An 18,834-nucleotide genomic window follows, 5' to 3' on the forward strand; every position below is an offset into this window, starting at 1 on the left:
TCTGTATAGCTAATTACATTTCCAGTTACAGGAAGAAATACTTTCTGATTTCTTATCATGTTATCATTGTAACCAAAGTCATTAACAGATGGATTATCTTTTCGTGATCCAAGTGATCGTTGGCGTCCAAAATAATTTTCAATTGGATCCTGACAAAAGCGTTCAGTTAAAACATATTTTACATTTTGCTGCAGTAAAAACTGAACAGATTCTATAATTGAATGAACTGTAATCTTCAAACCTTCATATGTTTGATGGGCAATGAACATCTTTGATTTTGAAATTTTTGAAATATCTCCAGGATGCTCTTCAATAGATTTTAACCAATCTTTAAAGTATTGCAAAAAAACACTTTGTAACCAAAAAAACCTATCATCATTTAATGATGAGAATGGAGCTAGATTTGGTTTTAGATCAAATTTATGACCATTTAAACTTCTTATATTCATTATATCAAAGAAGCTATCCATTAAGGCACAAAACTTAGCAGTGCCTTCAGCTTCAGGTGGTCCGTAATGTAATAAAACTTTTGATACAGTAGAACTTAGCACTTGAGCAGCAAGTTTAACATTCATTATTGAATATGGCGTCAATTTTATATGTTCAAAAGTGAGTTTAGGCAAAATATGTAAGCCACATTCTCTGTCCTCATAAAATATATCAGCAATATGATTCCACAATATGAACATACCACCATTCCACATATATCTTGTTCCTTCTGCATTTTTTGAGTTAGATAAACAGTTACGAACTGTCTTAATTAAATGTGGTGGGTCAGATATAAAATAAATAAATCGTTTTTCTGAACTAAAATAGTTAAGGGTTCTATATGTGACATCAACATGCGGATTCATATCATCATCACGTGTCATGGTAAAATGCATTTTAAACAACTTGCGATTTGCAGAAGCTCCATCACAAGTTACAGCAATAACTTTTAAGGAATTTAATTCACAAATTCCAATTGCTTTCCAAAGCAATGGAAAAATTTGACAAGCGGTGGCTCCAGTTGTTGCAAAGTTAGCTAAACTAAATTTAAAAGGATTGACAATACTACGAACAAGAAATACTAAAACATGGGTAGCAAAATCATCTACTTTTGGCAAAGTTGCTATGTTAACATCAGCATCACCAAGATCAACATAACCCACAATCTCCCCAGTGTGCTTGTCCCAAACTAAGTTTTCCTGAATTTTCATTTCATCCATTAGAATGACAATAAATTTTTCTTGCTCCGAAAAATCTTTGGTTTTTTCTTTTAATTCATCAATTATTTCCTTATTGAATCCACGTTTAGGTTTAATGTAATTTTTATAATCACGTAAGCGACGACGACTTGGAAGGACAAGAAAACCTGTTCCTGATTTCTCATTGTAACGTATATCATCATACATTGCAGCAGACTTTGATGCCAGTGAAAGACAGTATCGAATTATTATAGGATGATATCTTACATTAGTTGGAGATAACCTCAAATATTTTTGCTGCTCCTCCCAAAATAGCTTCATAAAAGGTGAGATTTTGTTTTGATCTGCATTTGACATAATTGATATTAAATCATCACTTAAACTTGAACTGATAGTCAGGGCAGATTTTGAAATTGAATTTTGTAAATCAATGATTTTTTCTTTCAACTCCTTATTTTCAATTCTATAGTTTTGAATTGTTAACTTTAGGCGATCTGGAGAAGTCAATGATATTGGTGCATTAAGTTTAGCAGGCTTTTTCGCTACACTGTGCTTTCTTTTTGATGATTTGGAAGACTTAGAAATTAAAGTTTTTTCATTTATAATACAGTTATCACAACATTTCAGTTTGCTCAAAACTGAACATGTACTTGATCTGAAATACTCAGTTTGATAAGTACCATGAAAGTTAAATTCTGTTTGATTATATATTTTAGGGACACAATGTTTGATGGCAGACTTTTTTGCTTCATCGAGTGAGACTCCTGGACAAATACTATAACTTGAAATAACTTTGATCAAGTTTGACAAAGTGATATTTTTCATTGAACTGTCATAACTTTTATAAACTTCATGGGTTGATGGTAAACGCCAGGCATAAATGCGAAGTATAAATGTTAAAGAAGCATAAATAAAAATGTCTGTTTTTGTAACTGCATGAATTTCATCTTTTTCAAAAATATGAACGTGAGAAATATTATTATTTATATTCCAACCAGAAGGAAGATTAAGATGTACTATACGCTTAGTAAATTCTTCCATTGATTTGTAACATTCCTGGATTGAGTTTGGTTGAGTATTTAAATTGGATTTCTTATCAACTATGATTTCTGCAGATTTACGAGAAGTTGTGCTTAAAATAAAATTATCAATTCAAGTAGTTTATTTGCAATTATACAACAGTATAAACAAAAAACTATTTTCATATATATATATATATATATATATATATATATATATATATATATATATATATATATATATATATATATATATATATATATATATTCTTTATTATTTTTCAAAATAATTTTATTTTACCTTGAAATAGAAAAACTTTTTTGTGGTAAATTTATTTTTGGTATTGATCCAGGAATAAGTGTAGTTTTTAAATCATCTAAAATTATAAAAATGTACCTGAATTTTCTTGTTTCCAGTATAGATACCAACACAATGTTAATACTGATATAATATTTGTCAACTAATCCAGCTAAGTAAACTTTATATAAAATATAAAGTTTATTAGGCTCTATTAGCTAACATTTCAAATAAATATATTTTGAAGATAACGTATTATATCTGAAGTCATCCATCTAATTATACAGTCAATGAAATGCTTCCATATATTATAATTATATGGCATATACAAACCAATTTCTTGAAGCAGCAGATATATTGAATATATAAAATACTCCAATTTACTCACGACGAAGAAGTTGATCCTTTGTGTAATGACGTTCACAAATATAAAGATTTCTTTTTTCGATTTGAGCTTTTAATCCTTTGTCAATCACTCTGTCATGTGTAATTACACTTATTAACTTCTGTCTCCAGTTTGCACTATATTCGTCATCTTTTGTTGGAATACGAAATATAGACAATCCAACATGATTTCTTGATACTGAACAACCAAATATAGCGCAATTGGCTCCTGGCATTTTCAATATTTATCACAGAGTAAATGAAATTAAGTAGCAGCTAAGTACTATGTTTACAATTTGATGCACTCTAAAGTAGTCTGAGCACTAGTATTGAAAGGAACTTAAGTGTTATGAGAAAACGGCCCGCGTTTCCAGACTATTTAAATACTATGACTATGATATCATTGAGCATTTCTGATATCACACGGACGTAGGCGGTGACATAAGCGTTCGTTATTACCCGACTAAGATCGTTCGTTATTTCCCAGCGACCCAACCAAATGAAATTAAATGAATATATTGAGGTTGTATTAATATACCCTAAATATAATACGTGTTAAAAAACTCCATGATTATGATACTTTGCAACTACATAAAAAAAAGTTTAGGTTTTATATACTTAGTATAGCCAATACATAAATGTTTCGCAAGTAAAAATTACATGAAACAAAGAGAAAAACTTAGAATAGATCTATCGTGAACAACATGCGCATCTATACTACACTACTGTACGTCTGGAACTGATCATGGAACACACTCTCGCCAGGGGGAAAAAAATTTGTCAAGTTTCCTAATCGAACATGCCGTAATGACCTTGTTCGGATTTACCCCGCGTTCGCCAATACCCCACTCTCCCCTACAGCGAATGGTTTATTTGTATGTAATGCAAATGTTCTAGTATTAAAAAAGTAATAAATCTCCGAGTGAAGATAAAAGTTGTACAACTAATTAGAGGAATCGTAATAACAAATATGTTGTTAACTCTGTTGATAAGTCCAAGATATTATTGGATAAGTGTATCAACCTAGCAAGTTTAAAATGAGCATTAGATGATGGTGTTCCTAAACAAGATTGGATGGCGGTTTATAAAATGTAAAGAAGTCAAAAAAAGTTTCCTTGTGTTTAAGATGTTGTTTAGTATTTGGATGATGAACGTTAGATGATTGTGTTCTTAAAAACGATTGGATGATGGTGTTCTTAAAAACGATTGGATGATGGTGTTCTTAAAAACGATTGGATGATGGTGTTCTTAAAAACGATTGGATGATGGTGTTCTTAAAAACGATTGAACGACGGTGTGTAAAATATACAGAAGACTAAAAAGTTTCCAAGTGTTTAAAATGTTATTTACAATTAGTGCAGCAAATGGTGTGCATGGTCAAAAGCTAGCAAACCATTTGCTAAACTGAAACAAACTTTTTACTCTCTCAGTATTACAGAGTTTTTGAAAAGTTCTTTCGTTTCATTTGCAATTTTAAATAGAGAGTTTTTTTTAGTCAAAAATCGTTCTGCTAGATTTTAAAACTAACTTGTGCGCAGAAGGTAAACACCAATTTTTATATTTTAATTTAATTAGAGTTTCAGCATTCCTTTTTTTATGTCAACCTTTTTCTTACTCCGGCTTTGCCAATACTTTTTCAAGAGTTCTTTTTGAGAGTTTTGACCAAGTAGGAGAATAAAGATCTACTGATGATGCATGATTTTGTTTATCAAAGTTTATTTGAATGAACAATCGGGGAACAGGTAGTTATATATAGAATGGCTAGAAATTCATTCCCAGTAATTTTTGAACGTCCTTAGACGTCTGGTGGATGTTTATTGACGTCTAAGGACGTCAAATGTTTACTGGGTTAGAACTCATGTTTCGAGTGAGCTTTTAATAAACGAATCCTAATTTTATGCAATTAAACATTTGCAGTTTTTCTAACGATTGCTTCAATATAACGAATTAATGAAGATCTCCTTTGGTTGTTTTGTTAAATATGGTCCTTCCTGAACATAAAAATATCAAAATCTTCCATCATAAGGAAAAAATGATGAGTTCATTTTCTCTTTAATATGCTGACTAAAAATTAGATCTTTTGTCTTAGGAGAAAAAACATTAACATGAGAAAATAAACTAACGTTTGAGCAGTTATAAGGTTTACCGCGAGCAATATCTGAGTGACAGTGGTTTCAATATTTAATGGAAACTGCAAGATCTTTCTATATTAACGGATTAGCTCTTGGTCAACCAATTAAATCTAGTAATGCTACCAAATGTTTGCCTATTAGTCTAAAAGTTGTACAAGAACAAAGTGGATTCTTTCATGTTAGAAGAGAAAGACTTTTAAAATCAGCTTTGTTCAACATTTGTTCATAATAAGTCTTTTCAATAGACATGGCTGAGAAGTATTTAAAGACTGAACAACATGATGACAAACGCCACAAATATCATGAGGAAGAATATACTCATTCTCAAGAAATCCATAGAAAACTTAAATAGTAATCTTTTTTTTTATTTTTCTGGCAAAACTCCCCCTCTGCACTCGTTGAGTGCTAGGGTGACGCTGACTATTCAAATATGATTAAACTGATAAAGATTTTTCACCTGATTCAGGGATGCAAAATCTTAACAGATCTACCAAACATGGTTTCAGAATAGTTTAAAAAACCAAAAAACATTGTTAATTTTTTGGAAAACTTTTGCTAAAGAGATTATTATATCAAAAAATTTTAAATCAATTGTTTTCTTTTACAATCGAAAGGTTTTAATAATTACATAAGTATATTCAAAAGAATCCACATTCATTAAAACCATCAAAGTTTTTCACGGATAGCTATTTAGGATCTATTCTCCTTTCTATTAGTAGCGAAGACATGCAGCAAGATTCTTATCTTTTCGAATTTCCCAATTATTCGAAATAGCACCAATTATACTTTGTTAAGAATAAAAAGGTTGTCGTTAACTTAAAGAATTAATGTAATAAGAAGTTAATCTCACAGTGTTTGGTTTTTTTCGGGGAAAAGACACTCAAGGTGTCCAAGGAATAGTCGTAATGAAGAACTAGTGTCATGAGCTTTTTAAGGAGCTCTTAGTCAAGCGCTGAGAGTCTGAACTTCAAACTCGGTACCTTTATTTCAATTAAACAACAGGAATCACAATATTCAGATTAGAGTTTATGAGCTGAACAAACGTTAATTGAAACCAATTTAAGTAAGAAATTGATAGAGCAGGATGAAAACACGACACTTTTGTTCGCCGCAGGATCAGAAACCTCTAATTTTCAGACACTAAAAACCTTAGATTTATATTTGTTTCTGTATCTGTAAGAATGGGGTGTAGTCCCTTCCAAACAAAAGAGACTTTAATAAATAGTTTTTCGATTGTTTGACAAACTTTAATATTACGTTATTAATACCTAAACTTTTTACAATAATTGCAATCTTAAGTTTCTATAGTAGCAAATGAAGACTCCACGGGAAGAAACGGCAGGGTCACATTTTGAGATAAATCATTATTAAACTTTTAAACCTTTATAAGTTTCGAAGTTTTAGGAAAACTTAAAAAAACTTTAAATATGCATCAAACCATTTATTTGATTTGAATTCAAATACAAAATATGCTATTATGGTTAGTAAAGCTAGAAAGTGTAAAAAGTCGAAACTTTCAAAATATGACCCTGCCGTTTCTTCCCGTGGAGTCTTCAAATGGCTGCTGTAGCAACTATAAGCCGGCAGGCTTATCAGCAGTTACGGTATCAAAGATAAAGGTCGAATCTTTTGCATCAAGTTTTAGAAGTTATTTTTCAGTATCGACAAGAGTTAGTATCTGTTGCTGTAATCAAAAAAATTTCTTAGTAGTATGCAACATTGTAAATGGCCATTTTAAATCTGTCTTTGCTTTCTTTATTTGTTTCAATTTGAAATCAAAACAAATTATACTTCTATTTGCTAAACTTTTTAAATGAAAGTCAAAAAAAATGGCGAAGCTACTTATTATCTTTATAATCATCACATTATCCTCTGATGGTAGGATAATGTAATAATTACAAAAATGATAAGTGCCTGCCCCTCTGATTCATAAGAAACTCTACCAAAAGAGATTTAAGTTTGCTTTGACTTTGCAAAAGGGTTAAAGGTTAAACTCCATAGCGAGTTTATCTCAAAAGACGGCTTTTCATCAAACTAAGTTTGACTTTAAAAATCATAAAAGGTATGAAACAAATGAAAATATTTGAGAATAAATCTTTAACAGTACTAGAATTTTACCATCACTTGCGGTAGTCACATTAATATGCTGGCCCATAAAGCTTTGTACATATGATTATTAAATGGTATTAAGACCAGCAAACGAACACGGTAATGCTGCCAGCCTGTCCCGTTAGTAGAACTGCAAAATAAATTCGGTTAGCAACATTAAGTAACAGAGTATTAAAGCAAATGATAAAAAAGAAAATCGCATCTCAACCGTCGTTAGGCGCTAGATAGAAAATAGAATTCTCTTGTGGGTCTCAGTAAGAATATAGTTTTATAGCGCCATAAAATGATGAAAAAACAGCATTTGTCGACATACTGATATTGTACCTATAAAAGACTTGAGAAGAATTCATATACGGCTCAACAATATAGATCGATTGATTAAGGAAAAAGCAAGAAGTTGGTATTTCATTTTACAATTCTTTTTCTAAGTTTTCTCAATCCTTTTTTTTTTTTTTTCGCAGCTAACAAAAAACGTTCAAGAAAGGTTCGTAGAGCGTTAGAAACGGTCGGGCACGTTCTAAGAACGTTTTAAGAACTTTTCCAACGTTCTTCGAACGTACTTGAACGTTTTGTGTTAGCTGGGTGTGTTTTAATTCAGATGTTTTTCTCAGCACTGTTACCGTTTTAAGGGGATGGTTTTCTCTGCATGTGTTTCTAATTTAACTGGTCAGTGAGAGGCTTCCAAATTTAACTGGTCAGTGTTAATGGACTACATTTCACTTCAGATTTCTTTGTAACTTTGGATGTACTTGGTTTAAAACAGACACAATCTGCCGCTTACCATCAAATAGAGAGTTATTTACAAATCAAAAAACGGGGATTCAAGTCAGTTTGAATATAAAAAAAAAAAAGAGAACTGTGATATCTAACACTTACTACGATAACCGAAATGCGAGTTACTTTTTAGGGAAAAACACACACAAGACTCGATAATCAATCCGGAAAACCGGTCAGAGAACAACCTGTTCCTGACATTTTTCTCTTGTTTTTCATTTGATTTAATAAAACGATTTGGCGGGTAAATAGTTAATCAATTTCCACTGTGGAAAATATTACTTAATTGAAAGTTATCAGCTATCAATGATACAGGGCATATGCAGCGCATGTAAAGCAATTACATGCTGTTCGGAACACTTTTTGATTATAAATACTTTGTTTCTTATTTGTAATAGTATAGTAAGTACTATAATTTTCTACTGCAAAGGCCTTCCGCCAAATTATCTTCGCGGAAGGCCTTTGCAATAAAAAATTTTAGTAATCTTATAAAGGGCTCACGTGGAAACCTGACAACAGGTAATTCCAGTTCTATAAGAACTTCACTCTTTTTTTTACAACCCCGATGCAACTGCTTTTAAATATTGAAGTCTTGCCAGTGGAGCTGTAAATGTAAAAAGTGCACTACCCGAAAACAAATTGCAAATGTGCAATAATCTTGGTGAGCCGGAGTCAAAAACATTGGTTGAGAATGATTTCTTTAGGGTCAATGTGCGTTCTAAGTTGAACAAATTAATGTTTAACAAAAGAAGACTTTTGTTAAACATTAAAAATTGTTCAATTTAGAAAAAAAAAAACTTTAAATATTAAACTTTTTACATAAGCTATCCCTGCATCCGCATAGACTTTAAAAAGATTGTAGATATGCAATTGCAATCTTTAGACTGACGCAAATTTCTGCTAAGTTGAATGACTGTCACAATGGTATTGATTATGATTACACAATGTTGATATTGCTTTAAAAGATACACAAGATCCCGAGAATATCAGTGATCAAATTAAAACTAATTACCGATGTGTAAGAAGCTGAAAAACACTTAAAATCCGTTGAATTTCAACAAAAACTGAAAACAGCAGTTAACATTATGCTATACGTGGTATGAGGTACACTGTATTCATGTTAAAATTTACGCATAATTTACGTATAATTTACGCATAATTTGGAGGAAAAAGATGTTAAACATAGGTTTAAAAAAATATTCTTAGGGCACATCATGTTTTAATGTCGTGTGGGATAATTTGGTATTAGTTTCGTTCAAATATATCATGTTAAAAACGAATATAGTTTATTAGAACGAAAATAACATTTTAGAGATGCTCGCGAGTAACACTTAAATTACAGAATGTACAATCGCTGATCGTTAGTTAAAAAGGCTTCTTTTAACATACAACTGAATACTCAATTTCCCTTAATGAAGACCGTATTACTGTTAAAAAACTTAGATGATAAGTAAGTTATGGGAAAGAGTGAGTTTCTAAATTTCCTGTCAGCAAGTTATCGAAAAGTTTCTAAAAACTTTATTGAAATTTTTATTTCACTTTGAAGTGTGGTTTTGCAAAACTAAATCAGAATGGTTGATAGTTTGTCAAAGTAATTTTCATCGTTATTTTACCAGAGTTTAAAAGACTTTCAAAAGAGGTTGGTACAAAAAAAAAATATGCAGTCAAAAAAATAACCTCCAAAATATTCTCACGTTCAATAAATTTCATGGTTAATGCTTACGGAGCTTCCAACAAAGTTCTTGGGGTGTATAAATACTTACATATGGAAAAGTAGATATGCAAAGTATCGAAATCGCTTAGATTTGTCCGAGAGGTATCAAATTTTTAGGATTTTGATAAATACCAACCTTAAATTAGCAAGTGTGAACAAGGATATATTTTCTTTTAACATAAAAGTTTTTAATATAACGAAAAGATAAAAGTATAAAATTGAAAATGCTTTCCACTGAACAACATCATCATTAGACGTACTTTTATTTAATTGTTTTCTTTAATTTTTTGTTAATATTTTATTTTTAAAATGTTTCTTCAATGACTTCACAAATGTTCGCTATTGAAGTCGACAGTGCAAAAGTTCGGGTCTATAATCTTGAAGGAATTTGTTTAATTTTTATCTTGAAGCTCTGTTACATGGGAAAAAATGGCATGTATTTGATTTTATATGGCTATTTTTTGAAGGATATCTACATTTTGTAACAGCATATTGCACTCATTACCTATAAATTGACTGCCATAAAGGTTTGCATTTGAATGTTCAGCTTTGCAGGCTGAACCTTGCTTCTCATCAACACTGCAGCGGATTCTTGAACAGATGCTTAACAATCCCAAAAAAAATGAAGCTTCTTTTTTGGTATTAAATCCAGAACAAGTTCAGAGTTTTTACTAATGACCAAAGAAGCTTCAGCTATATTGCTTCTTCCTCAGATTTCTTGAGACTTTGGTATAAAGATTTTCTGAGTTAATGTCATATGAAATCAAGCAAACCCTTAATGTTTTTGTAGGATTTTGGAACTTCTTCTGCGATTGACATAATTAATTGGCGCTTGAATCCTGTGTCTTGCGCTGTCGAAGTCATCATTAATTTTAAGGTTTTCTGTTTAGGGTTGGATGTTTCATCAATTCCCTGGGATGTGTTAATAGCTAGAATTGTTTTTAAAAATGATTATAAGGTGATTTATTAAATATTCTCTTTCGAGTAGCACGTTTTTTAACTGTTTGCAATGAAGAGGAAAAAGGAAAAAACTCATTACTGAAAAGAATTTAATGAAAGAAATTAACCTGTTTTAGAAAACAAAGAAATAAATAATCTTTGAATACGATTTCATTATTTTTTAAAAGAAAACTTTTTTTAAGGATAAAGACAAATAGAAAAATAAAAAATTGTTGTTTACATGCAAAGATTTACTTACATGCAAATATTTATATACATACAATGATATTCGTTAACGGTTTACCGAATCTGCATGAATATAGGGTTATTATTATTTTTTTTGTTTTGTTTTTTTTTAAATGCAAATAAATCGAGTTTTTTAAGAAAAAGTTAATAAAACAATAATACTTGTTTAATATATTCCCAAGATAAATTTCCTTGCTTACCTTTATAGAATATTAAGATGGGGATGGGTGGGTGGGTGGGTGGGGGAAAATTAAGATGGGGGTGGTTTGGGGTGGGTAGGGGTGGGGAAGGGAGGTAAAGAAGGCACTTATCCCATTTTCATCCTCCTAATACACTCTGTCTGACCATCTACTTGCTCAGTTTCAGCAGAAGAACAGGTGTTTTAGGTCTCGTATTCATGTTCTCAAAGAATTGCATAAATATAATACACAAAATTTTTGTTTCAATTTTTTTATGACGTCGGAACTCACTTCACCCCAAATTTCTAATTATTAACCAACTTATGTTTTTATTTTTATATCACTCTACACATTTAGTTTTAAATTCTATAAAAGTTTGAATTTCTAATTTACATTCGTTTTGTATTTCTTAAAATTTCTTAAAATGCCTTCCACCACTATAGTTGTCTCTCCACTTAAATATGTTTCGATGGCTTTTTTTATTTATAGACGAAATCTTTCAGCCTTCTTTTTAATTAAAAACTTTTGCTTCCATAATGGTTAAATATCTCACAATGCTTAATTATATAGTTGACGTCATGAGCAGAACACCAATAATTAAGGACAGCTTTAAGGATGATGCTGCACAACATTAACTAAAGCAAATACGTTTGTAATTCTTACTGGAAGTTTTTAATTGGTAAGATTTACTTTATTAGATTTTTAATTCATTATTTAGATTTATTATTTACAATGGCGAATATTGTCATAGCAATTGTCAAAATGTCATGCTGCGATTTCTTTTTAACTATTATTTTTCATCTTTAGCAATAACAGCCTTACAATAACAATCATAAGTTTACCGAAGATAGAGTTCTCAAACGTTCAAACTTTACGAAGAAGAGCACAATGCTAATGTTAATCTTAAGTAAGGGTTCGTGTTACGCTTTTCCTCCGTAAAAGCAGAATGTCTGAGAACCCTAAACGTCGGTTTAATGTTTTTTAAGCACTTTTCTGAAAAAAGAGTTTAATTTTTTTAGCGTTATTTAATTTAGCGAAAAGTCCATTATGTTTTACCAAAGTCGAAGTAAAAATTATCTTATAACTCTGTTCGTCTTTGGTTTAATTGAGGTACTATTGTGCGGAGGAATAGTGTTTGGTTGGGCGAGTATCGTGATTGTCTTTAAAGCCAAGCAATTTTACTTCGACAAATGCATCGAAATCCCCTAAAAGAACTCCAACAATAGTTTTGACAACTTATATGATACAAAAACCCATGAAAATCAGGCTTTCGATTGCTTGTTACAAAACGATCAGTTGAACTTGGTGTTCACCATTGCGACGTCTTTTCTTAACGCTGCTCAATTTCCGGTGGGACTCTTTATTGATAGATTTGGACCAAAAACTACAAGAATATTAGGAGGGTAATATAAATATTACGAAACTACATTTATAACTTTTTTTTTTTTAAAGGTAAGTAAAAAAAAAAAGAATTAGTACAGTTGTGATGTATATTGGTGTAGCGGTGGCTTTGTGCCTACTCATGATTGGCTCACATTTTTTATTGGGAAGAACAAAAAAAAAAGCAAATAAGTTTGTAAATTATCATGAGCTGTCATTTTAAAAACCCTATGTTTCTCTCGAATACTAACTTATTGCCTTACCTAACTCACTAGGCCAGTGTCAATCCCTAAATTACCGTTGAGATTTCCCAATTTTCGAGTATTTCTAGTTTTTCTACAAAATTGACAGAAATATTATGAAACAGTATTTTAGCCTTGTATCCAATATTGAATTTTTTAATTTCTTATTTGATGAAAGTTATCTCAAACAACCCATTTATGAGGTTTATTGAAATTAAAACAAAAAGTCTGTAGGTACGAGGTTGCATTTGCACCACTATTTTTTCGTGCATATCATGAAAATGTTCACTGGTTTTTTTTTTCGAATTTCTCATATTTGATTTTTCATTTCATGTTTATAAATCATAGTGCTGTCTACGTGATTGGTTGTTTGGGATAAGGTCTTATTTCCAAAGGTAGGTTGTGTGAGTAACATTTGTTTATTGCTCAGCATTTGATTGCCAATTCAACATATCATTTTCTTCAAAAATTAATATGGTTCAATATCAGGCTAGAATACCGGAAAAGTCGGTTTCTTAAAAATTACAGTCGCCGAATGTATTTATAACTCTCATGCAGAAATAGTTTTAAACATCGTAATTAGAATTTATACATACATTTAAAACTTTAAAACTTAAATTAAGTTTTAAATTCAAACTTAAAAAAAAGCCCTTGCAATCTTTCAATTCTTTTTCACTCACTTTAATATTTTTTAAATTTTTTAATAAAAATTTCGTCCACGTTTGATAAAGCTTTCAAGTACTCACATTACAAAAGTTTAGTCAAGTTTATATTTATAGCTAACAAATGTTAGTGATAAAATTAATTACCTTTTCTGAGTATTCATTTTGTAATGTTTTGTTAGGGTATGAAGATTTCCTATTCCCAAGCTTCACAGCCATTGGTTTTGGTGGCATAGTGCTTGCAATATCAATTTTTCAGGCATATAAACTACTTTTTTACATTATATTATATAATATATATTATTTATATTACATTGTATATATATATATATATATACATATATACAAGATGTACGATGCTTTTTCGACTTTGGACTCGTTATATTGAAGTACTATCCCAACTCTAATTGCTCATTTTTTAAATTTTCTTTTTATGATCTCATACATTTAGATAACTGTAGAATCCCGGGAGTTAGTTTTTTAGTTTTAAAAATTGCACTCGATTAACTCCACCACAACATAAAAATTGATAACTCTCAAAGTTTTGTATAAAGGTTTTTTCTAATTGAAACAATATTCAAACTAAGTTATGGTCAGATGATTTACCAAATTAAGGATACTTATTTCTTATTATAGATAAGTAACATCGCTTTTTGGCAAATGAAGGCACTAGCGATGTGCAGTTTAAATGGGGCGTTCGATTCTTCGGCTGTAGTGTTGCTACTCTTTAAGGTCAGTCAAGATTTTTTTTTTTGCATGATTGCACTGCTCTAATCAACTAATTGAAAAAAAGGTATTAATTTGGTGGATGAATGCCATAAAAATTTAAAATAAAGTTTTTTTTATCAGTTGTTACACGATTACAGACTTGAGTTAAGAACAATCATGTTCTTTTATTCTGGTATTGTGTTTGTGTTAATTAACCTGGGAACAATCTTCCTTGTGCCTCCATATCACATTTTAAAGGAATGGTCAAATGAAAACGAACATGAAATTGCTGATGATACCGCGCTTAAAGAAATCATTCCAAAAGATGAAGAAGGAAGAAGTATTCTAACATTTGAAAGGTATTTTAAAAACTTAAAATGCATTTTTGCTGATTTATCCAGAAGGGGAAGTAAGAAGATGAAAAGAAAAATGATTTTAAATTGGTTCGTTGAAATTTTTTTAACAAAATTCAGGCAAAAATATTTTTTACAGAATTAGAAGAATTTTTATTGAAAAATGTTTTCCTTTTTTAGAGTTTCCGATGCACGAAGAAAATTGATGGAAGATGAAGATGTATACCACACTGAAATGCAGGTCACTTCAAAAGAAACGAATACTGATGACAAAAATTTGTCATTCGAGACACAAGGTTCAAAAAGGTTTTTGTTTTTTTTTCCAATTTTAAGCGTATTTTAATTATGAGTGACTTTATACCTAACTTAGCTGTGTTTTTTTGTTTTTTTTCTGGGTTTTTTTTGTAGCATCCGTAATCAATTCTGTCTTTACTTCGCTTTATCTTCTCGAGCTGGTATGTCTCCTTGTTATCCATTTGAAAATTTTATGCTACGTTGGTTCGTTGCAAGGTGCTTTAGAGAAATTGATGCCAAGCAATTTTAATGAAGGTGCGTGTGAACGTAGGTCACGGTAAAGTAATACTTTCTCTTCCCATCACCTACCCCACCCCAATTTCTTTTTTAGTTAAGTCAGTTTAAAGACTCATACTCTTTAATTACCACTACTGGATTAAACACATTTTGCTAAAAAAAAAAAAGCAAAAAAAAAACCACGAATTTTTCGAAAATATTTTTATCCTTAATTTTTTGGTTCAACCGTGCTTTGTAAAATTAACATCGCAAAAAATTAGCAATAACGAGACCATTTCTCAAATAAGAAGAGATGAAGCAAAATGAGGTTTATAAAAAAAGCAAAATACGTAATATAGTTAAATAACATTTTTAGATATGCTATAACTAGTACTCAAAAAAAATAGTCGTTACCCATCCACAATTATCATTAAAAAAACGTGAACCTTTCACCGTTTGAATTTTGCTAAAAAGTTGCTTGCATCCGCATATAGTTCTTAAACCAAAACTGATTGGTATAACGAGGAAGGTGACGATAGAAAATCATCATCATAAATTTCTAATTTTAAAAGTATCATTTAAAGATATTTTCATCTTATTATGAAAAGTGCCGAAAGTATGAAGGTGGACACAACGTAGCACAATTAACACTTGTTCAACCATAAAAAAAAAAATCACACAAACAATGTGTAAAATTTATCAACTGGAAGTTTATCTATTGCAAGAACAGGTTTTATATCTCAGGTGTCAAAATTTCAACTGAATTTGGTGTAAAAGTTGTAAACTGACTCTGGTTTCAGAATCTGATTCCTATTTCTGTAAGCAAAGTTTGCTCCAGATTTATTATTTGTTGGATAATTTAAATGATATTTTTTTACAAAGATGCTTCTTTCTTAATTAGAGCAGTAACAATCATAGCAGCCAAGAGAAATTTCCGGCCCCGTGGAAGTTTTCTTAAGGGGCCCTCATTATGATCAATTACATACCCAGGACCAAAAAAAGCGTGCTCTGGTCATTGAAAATGAAAAATAAAAGTTAATTAAATCTTTTAAAAGTCAAAACTATTTAAATATTTTAAAAATTACTTTAAAAATTTTTTGGAAACACGAGGGAACCCGGGATTCTTCCCCGTTCACCCCCCCCCCTCCCCTCTCGGCGGCCATGGTAACAATAACTTATTCTTATCTTCGCTTACGTGTGTATAATTTAATTCCACTTCTAATTAATTTTTTTCAATTATATGTAATAACAATTAATAAAAATATATAACAAAATAATTTTCATCTCTCAAATTCCGTCTACTTTAATGACCCGAAATTTAGATTATCATCAAAATCGATCATTGAAAAAGTAGTGAGTTACATATATTATATACATTGCTCAAATAACCTGTTAGGTTAATAAGTTGATTCGCCGAAGTAAACCGTTGTTTTCGAAAAGAAAAAAAAAAAAGCCACATATTTGGTGAAGAAGGTTTTTTGAACAGTTTAAAGGATTTTTTATGGGGTGAACCAAAAATAATCTAAAAAATTTTAGCGATAATTTTAATTTGAAGGTAGAAAATTTTTCAATAAATATATCAGTTCGGAATCCATCGAGTCTTTCGATATATACTTAACATACACCATAATATTTTTCTAGCCTAAATATAGAAAAGTGAGGCCTCCACTTTTAGTGAACTACTATCCTCTTCCAGTCCGCTCCTATTTTAGTACATAATTTGAATCACGCGAAGATTTTTTGGTGCAAATGCAAAGAGCACTTAATTACATTAAATAAAACGTCGTAATTTTTCTGAAAATAATTGTAATTACTAGAATGAGTAAACTTTGTTAACTTTGATAACAAATGTTGTTGATTTAACTGTTGCATATTTTTGGGTCCAAATTTACAGGAGAAATTATTTTATCGGGATATTAGATAAGAATGGGAAGAGTTCCGAAGTCCTAACTTTCCAGTGTACGAAATTCCTGTTACACTGGTCCTGATATGTTTATATGTTTATTGACGCGGCTGCGTAAATATAATTTAATTTAGTTTAAAGTTTTTTTTTGAGGAGATGTCCCATAAAAAAATCTAATTAAATACTTTTCTTGATAAGTTTATGCTTAAAATTTACATAACATTGGGGTGATTAATGAATACCAAAAACAAAAAAAGGGTAAAAAGCAAAGGGAAAGAGAATCTTAGTTAACGATCTTTATTTTAACCCTAAGTAAATTACCATTTGCAAACCACGTATTGTAATATTGCACGTTGGTATTCAAAAAATTTTTTGTTTTAAAACAGATTAGTTCTATGGCGTTTTATTCAGAAATCAAATATTTGAATTTTCAGTGAATAAGTACATAAACATATTTGGATATGTTCAGTTTTCTGGAATAATTATCACACCTTTCATCGGCCTCGCGTTTGGACGATCTGAAAAGCAAAATATCCAAAAGTTTACAAAAGAAGAATGGCACGCCAAAGAGCTGCGATCTTCCATAATTCCTTTTAGCATAAACAACGTTTTAATTACAGCTTTATGCTTCTTTGATGCTATAAATAGTATTCATTTACAGGTAACAGAAGATTCTTTACTTTAATTTTAGTTGTTTAAAGTGACTTTAAATCTTTTAAAAGATCTTTAAAATTTTATATATTATCTTTTTATTATATTTTATAAAACGCTTTTTTTCTGGGATTAAAGAATAAGTGCAAGTTTATCATTTTAAAAAATATAAGATCATTTTAAACAATATAAGATCATTTTAATCAATATAAGATCATTTTAAACAATATTAGATTATTTTAAACAATATAAGATCAAGAGTAATAGATTGTTTAGACAATATACTGTGTTTAAAAACATATAAATTAATTTCTTTAAGATACCTTCCTACTTCATCTGCACAGCTGCAAGAGGCTTCTTGTATGCTAATCATGCCACTTACATCGGAATCGCGTGAGTAACTGCAATATATATTGCTTGCAATATTTATCGCCTAATATTGCTGCTCTTCATTCGTTGCAGTTTTTGCCTTTTAGCAAAATCTTTGTTAAACTATTAAAACATGAACTTTAGGTAGGAGTTTCAATGAAAGTTTTACTCACATGCACTTATTTGAATATTAAAATTATTTAAATACTGACATTGTAATGTTTTACTGTGTTTTAGCCAAACATAATATTGCTTACCTTGGTTGTTGTTGGTTATGCACATCCAGTAAATGTTTGGAGAAATTATCGGAAATTGAGTCGCAGATGAACTTCTAGGGTGTTGTGCGAAAAGAAAAATATGCCCAGATGCGACTTTACATTTCGTCTGGTTAGAATTATTTTGTTCTATCTCCCATTTTAATCGTTGAAAGAAAGTTTTTGATTTTATTCTATAAGTAAAGATTACTTAAAATTTTAGAATTACTTTTTTAAAAAATAACTTATTTTCAAAATAACTTATGTTTAAAGACACTATTTAGAAAAAAAAAATTTAAAAATAAAATGTATTTTAAAAGTGAACATTACTTAATGAAATTAACAATTCATTTTCTTCCAACGTTTAAAATGGGAGATAGAACAGAATAATTCTAACTTGACGATTTGACAAAGCGGTAAAACTTAAAGAAGATTTTAGTGTATATGAGGCCTAAAGTGAACTTTGATGAAAAATCTCATTTTTTAGGCTATTTCTAAAGAGATAAAATTATTTTTTTTTTACTTTTATGCAAGTTTTTATCTTAGTAATAGAATTAATACAGTGTTGTTATATAATGAATTATGTGTGGCTGCAAGGAATGACATTAAAACTATAAGCACCATTTTTGCAAAACGGACAAAGTTTCTGAGAAAAACAGTATAACTTAAAAATAATGAATGCGTCTACGCGTGCGAGCAATCATTGCAAACCTGCTTTATGTGTTATAACCTTTAAGGTAGGCAATTTTTATTTTAAAAGATGCTGCTTTGTTAGCAGCTATCTTCAAGTTCGAAATAAGGATGAGCAACTTAGTATTTGC

General features: G+C 30.3%; 1 protein-coding gene across 11 annotated transcripts; it reads left to right on the forward strand.

Annotated features, from left to right (window-relative positions):
• The first annotated feature begins 4,236 nt into the window (after positions 1–4,236).
• Positions 4,237–18,115, forward strand: LOC145190241 (equilibrative nucleobase transporter 1-like). Of its 11 annotated transcripts, none has more exons than XR_016453179.1 (13): positions 4,295–4,429; positions 10,508–10,575; positions 11,552–11,660; positions 12,016–12,384; positions 12,952–12,998; positions 13,448–13,524; positions 13,902–13,997; positions 14,115–14,332; positions 14,507–14,632; positions 14,735–14,875; positions 17,174–17,400; positions 17,710–17,783; positions 17,997–18,115. XR_016453179.1 is itself a non-coding variant. In XM_090089823.1 (13 exons), exons 7-13 carry the CDS (start codon positions 13,926–13,928, stop codon positions 18,004–18,006), a joined length of 858 nt encoding a protein of 285 aa, XP_089945949.1. In that variant the 5' UTR covers positions 4,295–4,429; positions 10,508–10,575; positions 11,552–11,660; positions 12,016–12,384; positions 12,952–12,998; positions 13,448–13,524; positions 13,902–13,925; the 3' UTR covers positions 18,007–18,115. The 11 variants fall into 11 exon arrangements, 4 of the variants coding, with proteins under 4 accessions (XP_089945948.1, XP_089945950.1, XP_089945949.1 ...); XR_016453175.1 differs by having other exon boundaries at positions 14,507–14,622; positions 17,710–17,903; XM_090089823.1 differs by having other exon boundaries at positions 14,507–14,622.
• Positions 18,116–18,834: the final 719 nt, after the last annotated feature.

The sequence above is a fragment of the Hydra viridissima genome, unplaced genomic scaffold, assembly GCF_058129835.1.
Source record: "Hydra viridissima isolate aposymbiotic clone 2 unplaced genomic scaffold, HvirCarnegie_v1 scaffold_6, whole genome shotgun sequence".
NCBI lineage: Eukaryota > Metazoa > Cnidaria > Hydrozoa > Anthoathecata > Hydridae > Hydra > Hydra viridissima.

Coding starts and splice junctions, on each gene's coding strand:
- LOC145190241 (XM_090089822.1), top strand. CDS start 13,926: ATGAAGGCACTAGCGATGTGCAGTTTAAATGGGGCGTTCGATTCTTCG. Junction 14,333..14,506: donor AGTATTCTAACATTTGAAAG/GTATTTTAAAAA, acceptor TTCCTTTTTTAG/AGTTTCCGATGCACGAAGAA. Junction 14,876..17,173: donor GCCAAGCAATTTTAATGAAG/GTGCGTGTGAAC, acceptor TTGAATTTTCAG/TGAATAAGTACATAAACATA.